The 12179-nt window shown below is 41.3% G+C and overlaps 1 protein-coding gene across 2 annotated transcripts in view; it reads left to right on the top strand.

Moving 5' to 3' along the window:
- ATP11A (ATPase phospholipid transporting 11A) overlaps positions 1–12179 on the top strand; it is a 413748-nt gene that overhangs the window by 380425 nt on the left and 21144 nt on the right. For both annotated transcript variants that reach the window (XM_033948051.1, XM_033948052.1), the window contains exons 27-28: positions 4612–4715; positions 11931–12096. In XM_033948051.1, coding sequence (XP_033803942.1) covers positions 4612–4715; positions 11931–12096 — 270 coding nt within the window. The remainder of the gene's footprint in view (positions 1–4611; positions 4716–11930; positions 12097–12179) is intronic.

The raw sequence follows: 12179 nt of genomic DNA, 5'->3' as shown, positions 1-12179 counted from the left end.
TTTCATGTGACAGTCACATAGCCAAAGCTTTGTTTTAATTATTTTGCTTACCATAGGATAGCAAATGCATTACATTTGCATTAATTTCAATATGTTATGCTATCAGGGTTTCCATGCAAGTTAACACCCATGCTGAAACCCTCTCTGCATTGCTATTCCATGGTAAAACTGGGTAAAACCAATGGTAACTAGGCAGGTAACTTTCTGCATTGGTCCTTCTGTTTCTCCATGATAAGAAAAAAAATTGTGTGGGGTCTCAATTGCACCAAAAATGGAGTTTCTGGCATTACCCAATATAGTAGGATACTTTTATCCACCAGCAATGACATATGTTTCAGAAAGCTTTTAGCTCCTTTTGATGTTTGTATCTTTATAGGGAGGTAAGGAGTGGCCTAGTGGTAGAGCTGCTGCCTCTGCACCCAGAGACTATGGGATTGAATCCCAGTGCTGCTTCCTGTGAGCCTGGGCAAATTACTTAATTCTCCATTGCCCTAGGTACAAAATAAGTACCTGTATATATGTAAACCATTTTGAAGGCAGTATACAAATCCCATTCATATCTTGAAAAGTTGTGTTTTAATGGTGCATAAGTTATTTTATTCTAGGACAAGCAGGTGGCATATTCTCACATGTGGGTGACATCATCCACTGAACCCGATATAGACAATTCCAAAATGTATTGGTACTTTAAGCTTTGCAAAGCTTCAAAACTGCCCATACTGTGCGTGCGTGAGTGCTTTCCCGCCTGACGTAGGCTCACAGTTCCTCAATTCTTCGTCTTCTGTGGAGCAAAGAAGTTCTCCATCCAAAATTACCTTCCTGTCGGTGGTATTTTGCTTTTCGTCTATTTCTTTTTCTTCTTTTATATATAATAGTACTTTTCATTTAGTGTGTCAAAAAATTTTTTTTTTAAATTATATCTTTATTTTTGAGGCTGGTTCCTCAGTCGGGCCTTTGGTTCCTGTCTACAATTTTTTTCATAATTAAGTTTTTCGACTTTGCTGCTGCGATTTTCCTGTCCATGTTGAGACCTCTGAGAGGTTTTAAAAAGTGCTGTCGGTGCCAATGCCCAGTTTCCATCACTGATCCACACAGCTGGTGTTTAGTTTAGGGCCCGAGCATCATGTGAATATTTGTGCTCGCTGTTCCACCTTACAAAAGTTCTCATTGAAGGCTCAGCGGATCCAGCAGCAGAAGCTTTTTGGTTCAGCAATGGACTCCGGTGACAAGGCAGGTCCATCAGTACCAGCATCAGCATCAAATACCATTCCTCCATCGAAGCCTACTAAGAAGCCATCTTCCCAGCCAGCATCTCAGGCCTCCTTTGCATCGAGTCACTCGATGCAGGCCAAGAGCAGACGCCAACGGTCTCCTTTAATGCAGGCAGTGTCACTCACCCCTAGATGCCCTGCAGCACTGATGGTACCAGCTGTTGAACCAACAGTACTGTTGCAAGTCTTCTGAGACCAGCTGAAGAAGTTCCTTAGCAGGGAGCTCAGTGATATTTTTAAACTTTATGCATCACTGATGCAAACATAAACTCCTTTGGTACTGTCCCATCCAGAGCATAGGACTTTGAGGCCCCAGGGTACCACATCATGATCCGCATTGAGGCAGCACCACTCTACATTAACGCATCAAAGATCTACATCCACTCATCGTTGATCTGCTTCGAGACATCGGTTGACGCATTGATGTTCTCCTTCGGAAGAGTCTAGGAAATCATCACATCTTACTGATGCACATTCTTCTGGATCTAAAAGGGTTTTATGTAGTACTAATTCCTCCTCTTCGTGTCGGAGATCAGACATTCCAGACAACATTCTTCATCATCATTGTCTTTGGATCGATACCAACATCATAGAAGAAGTCCTTCCCATCATGCGTCACACTCCATGAAACAACCTTCTCTGCTATACTACAGAGAGCTCCTGCTGCACCAGATATTGATACTGACCTATCTCACCATTCTGAGACTGAAAATAAGCCTACTTTGTCAGCTCCTAAATCCTGTGGAATTCCTTCAGATCCTTCTCTTCTACCTCCCAGGCGAAGATCTCCTCCTGAGGGGCTCTCCTTCACCAAATTCATCAGAAATATGGGAAAAGACTTGCCATATACATACGTATGTGCAAGGCAAACAGAATGCCCTTGCAGATGATCTCAGCAGATTTCTCTGACTTCATGAGTGGTCTCTCAACTCCATAGTCTTGTGCCACATCTTCTCTCTTTGGGGGACTCCTCCCCACAATCACAAGTTACCTCGTTTCTGCACCAGACAATACTCTCCTCATCTCAAAGCAGATGATTTTCTTCTGGATTGGACAGACAAGTTCCTCTATGTGTTTCCACCAATCCCACTCATTCTGAAGACATTAGTCAAGCTCAAACAAGAGTCAGCCACCCTGATCCTGATAGCTCCTCGGTAGCCCAAGCAACCTTGGTTCCTCCTTTTACTTCAACTGACTGCCAGGGATCCAATTCCATTGCAGATCTTTACATCTCTACTCAGCTCAGAGTCAAGGATCTCTTTTACATCCCAACCTACAATCGCTGCACCTAACAACTTGGTACCTCTTGGTCTAACTTCAATAGAATTTAATCTTTCTGACTCAATACAAGCTGTTATAGCTGCTTCCAGAAAGCCTTCTACTGGACATGGTTCATGTCGTAGTGTAACTTCTATGACTTCGATGCTTAATCCTCTTCTATTCCTTCAGTGTTGGACTATCTTCTCCATTTATCCAACTCTGGTCTTAAGACTACTTCGTTCAAAGTTCACCTTTCAACAATAAACCTCTGGCCATTCATCCGCTTGTATCCAGGTTTATGAAAGGACTTTTCAATTCAAAACCTTCGCTCAGACTCCCTCCAGTTGTTTGGGATCTTAATGTACTCCTAGCCAGCCTGAGGAAACTGCTATTTGAACCACTATCATCTACTCATCTTAAGTTTCTCACTTGGAAAGTGGTCTTTTTCATCTCTCACTTCTGCTCATCTAGTGAGTGAGCTTCAACAATTGGTTTGTGACCCACAAAGTCCAAGCGTGGCAGCATCAGTAGCTTTCTTACATTCCACTCCCATTGATGATATTTACAATGCAGCTCAAGTCATATTTGTATATCTCACTACTGTGTGGAATCCTTCTCCAGACGAGATGATCATTTCAGCCAAGCAGTATTACAGAATTTATTTTCTGTCCCGTTTCAGTAAGCTAGGTAGTCCCACATGTGAGATTATGCTGCCTGCTTATTCTAGGATACAGCACAATTACTTATCATAATAGGTATTATTCAGGGACAGCAGGCAAACACTCTCACATCTCTCCCACCTCCCTTGGTTGGCTTTTTAGCTTGCTTACGGAACTGAGAAACCACAAACCCATGTCAGGCTGGAAGGCACTCGTGCATGCACAGTGCGGGCAGTCTCAAAGCTTCACAAAGCTTAAAGTGCCAGTACACTTTGACATTGTCCGTACCAGGCTCCGTGGATGATGCAACCCATATGTGAGAATATCTCCCTGCTGTCTCCAGATAACACCTGTTACGGCAAACTTTATTAATATATTGCGTCCAATATTTCTAATATTGTCCATCAGGAACTGTGCCCTACAGTTAACATAGAGGTAGTTACTACACATTAACTGTTAGCATGGCACTGTTAATGTCACCCTTGTAGATATTGCTAACTGCATCATGTTTTCTACAATACATTAACTGTAGGGTAAGATTCTGGGAATGCCCTATACAGTTTAGCACAGAGGCTTTGCACACATTCATTTTGGCAATTAAACTGCAACACCTTATCCCAATTTAGAAAATAAGGCTCCTAGTGCAATACTGTTTCTTAGCTCACAGAATCATTTCCAGATAGAGTTTTTTTAAATAATAGGTGTACTAATTAAGTTAAAGTCTGAATGCATTAAAAAGTAGCATGGTTGTAGCAGGCAGCTTTTGGTCAGTTTTGCATAAAAGCATTAAGGTGCTACATATCAACATAGCTGTCCTGTGTGTGACAATAGGAACGTTTTTCCTCTCTAAGCTCAACAATTATTTGATTTATCATAAAATAATAAATGGAAATAAACAAAGAAAAGAAATCTGTCATTCTTTTTTTGTTTTATTTCTATTTATTACATTTAAATTGGACTAGCATGGCGACTGATACTGGCAGTGTGAGGTCATATGATAATCAAATGTGCTTATGCCACGCTTATGCCACGAGGATCTGTGGTCCTCGTCTGTTTTCACCTCACAAGAAAAGACAGAAGCTTTCTTGTCTGGTTTAGCTCAGGCACAAGGAAATGTTTTGTATGTGCCAGTCATATGGCTTTGGTTAGCTCCTAGAACTTAATGAAGATGCGCTGTACATAAGAATAGCCAGACTGAGTCAGACCAGTGGTCCATTTAGACCAGTATTTTGTTTCCACAGTGGCTAATCCAGGTCACAAGTACCTGGCAGAAACCCAAATAAGCTACTGGAGCTAAATGTCTCTCTTCACTATAGTTTTATTGCTAGTTCATATTTTTTTCTGGCTTTCATATTTCTTTTTAGTGACATAGTTCATTACAATTATGTTGATTAAGCTACATATCACTTATTCTCTTTCAGCTTGCAATAGACACACATTACTGGACATGGATAAACCACTTTGTGATCTGGGGATCACTCCTGTTCTACATTGTGTTTTCTCTACTTTGGGGGGGAATTATTTGGTAAGAAATTTTTAAAAGTACATGCCAAAGATAAATTTACCTTGAGTATTTTAACTCAGATATTAACATCAAGTATTACTACTGTGTTGATAACTGTAATCTAGTGTACGTATTTGAAGGAAAAAGGAAAAAATATAAACTTCATGGTAGTTCACTGATGTATACTGACATCCCTTGTATAAAAGGCCTAACACCATCTGCACTATTAAAATGTGAAAAAGGAAGGATTAGTACAGTATAGCATTTGCTTTGAGGAGTAGCCTAGTGGTTAGTACAGCAGATTTTGATCCTGTGAACATAAGAACATAAGAAATGCCTCCACTGGGTCAGACCTGAGGTCCATCGCACCCAGCAGTCCGCTCACGCGGCGGCCCATCAGGTCCAGGACCTGTGCAGCTGGATTCAATTCCCACTGCAGCTCCTTGTGACCTCTGCAAGTCACTTAACCCTCTATTACCCCAGGTACAAAAAAGCTTAGAATGTGAGCCCACTAGGAGCAGAGAGTACCTGCATATAATGTGTACAGTGCTGTGTATGCCTAGTAGTGCTATAGAAATGATTATTAGTAGTAGTATGTATGTAAAAGGGGTAATCTTCATCTAGATATGTCCCATGTCCCACCAGAGGCTGTTCCTAGAATCAACTTCTTTTTTTTGTTCAAGAAATATTTCTTGTATTCTACCATCTTTTACCCTTATCTTATGATTCTCCTCCTTTTTTGTTATACTATTTAAAGTGATTTAAAGTATTTGTTAAGTTCCAATCTAACAGCAAAGAGTTACTAGTGGAGACTTCCTTGGCCTTCTGGAGGGTACAATGGGGAATGGTAAATAGATGAGGCATTAATCCCTCTGTTTTACACTTTGGTACCATTGATTTCTTTATCAAATGCTGTTGTTAAAAGCTAAATTCCTATTGCTCCAAGGCCTCTTCAGTGGTTGATAGGGAACATATATTAAGGGACATAACTGATCTGAAGAAGACAATCAAAAGTTAATCAAAAAATGCATTGTTAGTCCAATAAAAAAGTATCACCTTATCTCCTTTATGTTTTGTGTTATTTCTATATACACTTCTCCCTACGAATCCGCGGTTTCAGTATCTGCAGATTCGGTTATTCATGATTTTTTGGGGCGGGGGAAAGAAACACTGCATCCTGGACCTTCCCCAGACCTTACCTGGTGGTCTAGCGGTGCCGCGGGGCAGGATCGATCTTTCTATGCTCCTGCCCCGTGCAGAGCCGTCATCAAAATGGCTGCCCTGAGTTCCCGTTGTAGTCTCGAGACTACAAGGGGAACTCACGGCAGCCATTTTGATGACGGATCTGCACGGGGCAGGAGTGTAGATCGATGTTGCCCCTCGTCGCCGTTACACCACCAGGTAAGGTCTGGGGAAGGTCCGGGACGCAGGAGAGAGATGGGGATGGGTCAGAGCCAGCTCTAAAAGTTATTTGCAGTTTTTTAATATTCGCAGGCCAGCTCTGCCCCTAACCCCTGCGAATATTGAGGGGGAAGTGTATTATCTTTTAAAAGTGGACTAACATGGCTACCACACCATTTTAAATATACCAGAAAGATGCATCTACATACTTACTAGATTGGACATATACAGATTGCATTTGGTATTATGTTAACTTATTGTCCTCAACTAGGCAAAATAGGAAGTTAAATTAGGATACTGTATTGGGGTTGATTATACTTATTGGGTTGGAATGTGATTTGCTACACAAGAAGAAGCAGGCCTACAAGAACTTTTGAATGTACCTACTCATGTTATGAGTAACACATTAGATTTACTATTGTCTCTCAATCAATGTTGAACTCAGGAAGGCTTGGGTTGAGAAGAGTTGTAGTGGTCTGACCACTACTGGGATCTTTCTTCAATTTAACTAGGATAATAGATTATCTCAACTTTTTTCTGGAAGGTTAGGAAGGGGGAGAACTGACCCCCAAACAGTTATGGATGGACATCCTATTAAAAGGACTTTGTAATTTTGCAAGGGATGTTGGGGAATTACCTGGTATGGGATTTTTTTAATTTTTATACTGTATTCATCTGGGTTGTACCTCATAGATCTCACTAAGGGGTCCTTTTGTTAAGCTGCAGTAAGCACCAATATGTGTTTAGCACAGCGAAAAAGGGCGTACTACAAAGCACACTCAGATGTTCCATGGTAATTTTTCCATGTACACATGCTACCTACAAACAGATTTTATTTTTTTAGCACTGAGCTTCTATGCCAGTTAGCCAATTAAGAAAGTAGTTGTTACCCAGGTAGGTAGAAGGTAGATTCCTTTTTGTAGGGAAATGGACAGTCTTGATATAAACCAATGCTTGGCACAGAATCTATGCTGGCAACAATCTGCTATAATAAAACCCTTACAGTGCATGCGCACTTCAAACTGTGTGGGTCCGTGATCCGTGGTGCCATGCCCATGCATGCGCAGTGCCTGCCTCAGCTGATTTCCTGCCCCGATCTCCGAAGCCGGTTCACTTCCTGCCTTCTGACTAGCTGCCGGGACTCCTCTTCTTCTCACCCCCAGAACAGCAGTGGCAGCAGCCAAGGGGCATTTGCTAGGCAGGCCCACAATGATAGTGTAATCCAAGCCAGCCTAGCAAAACTGTTGCCTAAGATTGTTTCTGATCAGAGAATCTAGTGTGGGAGACTTAGGGAGAGGGCTTCAACTGTCTACAAGATGAGCTGTGACATCCTTTCAACTCAGTTACTTCATATATTATAAGTACCTTTTAGGGCAATTGATAAGGTCCTTCAATACAGATAAAGGACTCTCCATAAATAAAGCATGACAACCTCTCATCTAAAAGAAACTTAGCGCAAAAAGGACTGGGGCCAAGGACAAACGCCGCCTTCCTCCATCTCAAAAGTTTCAGCCTCTTTTCTGACAGAATTTAAAAGTGGGACCACATACTCTCTCGTCAGAATTTAAAATTGGGTCCACAAACACTCCCGCCAATATTCAACATTCAAACTTGGATTTCCAATTAACTTTCCCGCCAAAATTCAAATTCATAACCAACAGACTTCCCTGTTCTCAATCAGGTCATCCCAACGCACTTGCCCACCAAAAATTCAAATTTCTTGACCCACAAATGAGATGGAATATTAAATTCAATGTAGAGAAATGTAAAGTATTGCATGTGAGAAGCAGAAACCCAAGGTACAGCTATACGATGGGAGGGATGTTGTTGACAGAGTACCCAAGAACGGGACTTGGGGGTAATAGTGGACAAGACAATGAAGCTGTCGGCACAGTGCACAGTGGCCGCTAAGAGAACGAATAGAATGCTGGGTATAATCAAGAAGGGTATTACAACCAGAACGAAAGAAGTTATCCTGCCGTTGTATCGGGCAATGGTGCGTTCGCATCTGGAGTACTGTGTCCAATACTGGTAGCTGTACCTTAAGAAGGATATGGCGATCCTCGAGAGGGTTCAGAGGAGAGCGACATGTTTGATAAAGGGTATGGAAAACCTTTCATACACTGAGAGACTGGTGAAACTGGGGCTCTTTTCCCTGGAGAAGAGGAGAATTAGAGGGGATATGATAGAGACTTACAAGATCATGAAGGGCATAGAGAAAGTGGAGAGGGAAAGATTCTTCAAACTTTCGAAAACTACAAGAACGAGAGGGCATTCGGAAAAGCTGAAAGAGGACAGATTCAAAACCAATGCTAGGAAGTTTTTTTTCACCCAGCGGGTGGTTGGACACCTGGAATGAGCTTCCAGAGGGCATGATAAGACAGAGTACGGTATTAGGGGTTAAGAAGGAATTGGATAATTTTCTGAAGGAAAAGAGGATAGAGGGGTATAGATAGAGGACTACTACACAGGTCCTGGATCTGTTGGGCCACCACGCAAGCAGACTGCTGAGCACGATGGACCTCTGGTCTGACCCAGCAGAGGCACTTCTTATGTTCTTATGTTCTCACTCAGGTCCGTGGACCCACTATATATAAAGACACACTGCAGACCTCACAGCATACCTTGAAGAAAACCACAGCATGATGGCTAAAATTTTGGTTCTGTCTACTCAGACGTGGAAAGACCCAGAAAACTGCTACAATCATGTTGCCAGCCGCAGAAGCCTAAGAAAGCATTACCTGAGGTTCGTTATCTTGGATCAACAATTCCAGTTTTGTGTCTACCAATTGCACTTGCCACAACACCATGTACATTTACAAAGTTAGTGATGGCAGCCACCTTCTGAAAAAAGAGAATTTTAGTTCTCTCTTATTTAGACAACTCGTTAATAAGAACAAAGTCATTCCAAGAAAGCGAAACCGGCGCACAGTGAGTGGTGCACTTTTTACAAGAGTTGGGATGGATTATTAATTTGTCCAAGATTAACCTTACCCTGTCCCAAATGGAATTTGTAAGGGAAAGCCAATACCTCCAGGATAACATGTTTCTTTCTGTAGTCAGAAATCTTCTCAGTTTTCACAAATCAGTGGGTTAGCATCACCTTCAAGTGTTGAGATTGATGCAGTACCATGGGCTGAGATGCACATGAGATCTGTGCAGAAATCTCTTCTTTCTTAATGGTTTCCACAAAGTCAAGAGTTTCACCTTGTACTTCCACTAGCACCAGAGATCAGATATAGTCTCAATTGGTGGTGAGCTATTTGTTCAGCTAGGTGAATTTCAGAATTAGACTCTCTGGAGAACCATTTTTTGTCTTTATCAAAGAAAAGATTGTATAGACCAGTGATTCCCAACCCTGTCCTGGAGGAACACCAGGCCAATCGGGTTTTCAGGCTAGCCCTAATGAATATGCATGAGAGAGATTTGCATATGATGGAAGTGATAGGCATGCAAATTTGCTTCATGCATATTCATTAGGGCTAGCCTGAAAACCCAATTGGCCTGGTGTTCCTCCAGGACAGGGTTGGGAACCACTGGTATAGACTGTTGTCATCCTACTATCTGATTCACGCTATCTCTTTACCTGTTTTGGAAGATCTTAAAAATGAGGATAGTGCAGTTGCCTTGCAGAAATTATACTCTAGGTACAGTATTTCAATATGCATGTCACATTCAAAGACAATAAGAAAATCAGATGCATTCTATATTCTTTTTAGTAGAACCCATAAAAGGGAAGCAACATCAAAAGCAACAATCGCTCAGTGGGTAGAGACTATTGCTTTTACATATATTTTCTGTAGTTATCCTGTTCTAGAAATTTTGTAAACCCATTCTACAAGGGGTCAGTCTGCTTCTTGGGTGAAGTACTCTTTATTTCCTCTTCAAGAAATTTGCAAAGTGGCAGCCTAGAAATCTATGTCTTCTTTTGTTTGTCACTACAAATTGGATGTTCAAGCTTGAATTGATACATCTTTTGGTGCCAAAGTATTAGCAGCAGAGATTTTAGTCTCCCACCCTCAGCAAGTATTGCTTTGGTACATGATCTGGTGGGATGATAAAGAAGGTAAATTAATTCTTACCTGCTAATTTTCTTTCTTAAATCCCTCCAGTCCAGTCCAGAGTGGTTCTTAGCATAGGTTTTTATGTCTCCCACAGCATAAAGATTTTGATTTTGGCTTGTTAGTTGTTCCTGTTGAGCTCTTTAGTTTGGAGAACCTTATTCTTCATTAGTGGTTTACTCTTGAGCGGTCATTGGTTCTTAGGACAGTTTATTTCCTTTTAGTTGCTTTTGATATTCTGTTAGGATAAATACTGACTGACTGAACCGGGGGTTTTTTGGGGGTTCTTAACTGATGACATCATAGCTCAGTAGTTCTTAGTATCCACCTACTGGCAGGACAACGCAAACCCAAGAGTCTGGACTAGTCTGGAAGAACTCAAAGAAATTTAGCAGGTAAAAGCTCATTTTCCCTTATGCATGTAAGCGGCAGCAAAACAAAAACCTAAGTATTAGGAGCATGCCTAAGTGACATAAGTACATAAGGGGTGGAAGATGGCAGGGCCATGTGTGATATAGTGACTTACACACACTACTTACTTAATACTGTATGTTAGGTGTGCCCTTGCTACATGTAGGTGCCCGCTGTTACATCTGGTGTATAACTGGTGCAATGTCAGGCACCTAAATTTTAGGCATCTGTGTAGGAGTATATGTCCATCATAGGGAGGAGGGAACCCCCAGAAGAGATTTCTCAAGAACAGGCAATAGAGGATGACAATTTGAGTCTGACGGTAGCACCATAATCCTTTGTATAGTTAGGGCAAGTAATAGGGACACTGCTATGGGAGGCTGCAGCTGATCTGGGAAGGCTATATGGGAAGTGGCAGGGGTGGGCTAACCTTCAGGTCCCTTTCTTAGAGAATTCCCTGAGCATTGGGAGCGAGGGACTGATACTCAACCAATGAGCTGAAGACAACATTTGCATTTGATTTGTATAACCAAAGAACCTTGGATAGGACTTAAGGATAAGATTCGAGAATAGAGAAAAGGGCCCTCCTTGGCTCAAAAGGGGACAGAGGGAGGGAATTTTGGTGGACCATAGGACATTTGATGTACCCAGATGACCATTGATAAAACAATGAAGGACCCACATTGATTGTGGCCTGAGGAGAGTGCTGGCTCTCGTGGATGACTTCACTTTTGGAGTAGCAGAACTTATCGTGAATGGACTTATGATTTGGAGTATTGGAAGCAGATTGCTGTGGACCGGGGACAGATGTTTGCTTGATGTATTGAAAGAGCCGAATCAAAGACACTATGGATGGACTTCTGGTCAGAGGAGTGAGGCTAAAGGACCAACGGTCGACTGCAGCCCAATTCTAGGTGTTCAGATGCTGTTATAAAATATGATCTCACCACATGGTATCAGGGCATCTAAAAGTAGGTTCCTACTAATAGACTTTACATCCTTAGTGGAAAGTAGACTCTTCGAAAGAACTTTGTCGCCATATAATCTGGGTACTGAATTGAATTTTGTAGTACATAAGTTATATTGAAATAGAAAGTTCATGTATTGTATCACTTTTCTTGTTGTAGTGAAATATATTACTACCGACAAAGAATCTGTTCTTTCTGGACCAATACACCTATTAGAATTATGTTCCTCTGATGTCATGTTTTCTCAGTAGGTGCTTGAAGATACAGAGCATATGTTTAGATATGTTTTTACTCTTTTAAAAAATCATGCAGAATATTATTTGCATTCATTATATTCTCATAGTAACTGTAAAAAAGAAACAATTGTGGGTTTGTTTGTTTTTTTACCTTTTTAGGCCTTTTCTCAATTATCAGAGGATGTACTATGTATTCATCAAAATGCTTTCTAGTGGTCCTGCCTGGCTGGGAATTATTTTGCTCATAATTGTCAGCCTTCTTCCAGATATTCTCAAAAAGGTGATCTTCAGACAGCTATGGCCCTCAGCAACAGAAAAAATCCAGGTAAAAAATGCCTTTTATGATTTTTTTTTTTTTAATATGCAATTGAAAAAACAAGGCTCTCCAGGGGTAGGATGGCTGCTGGT

Source organism: Geotrypetes seraphini, chromosome 6 (assembly GCF_902459505.1).
Source record: "Geotrypetes seraphini chromosome 6, aGeoSer1.1, whole genome shotgun sequence".
Taxonomy (NCBI): domain Eukaryota; kingdom Metazoa; phylum Chordata; class Amphibia; order Gymnophiona; family Dermophiidae; genus Geotrypetes; species Geotrypetes seraphini.
Note: the sequence above shows the minus strand (reverse complement) of the source record. Positions and strands in the feature narration are given on the sequence as shown.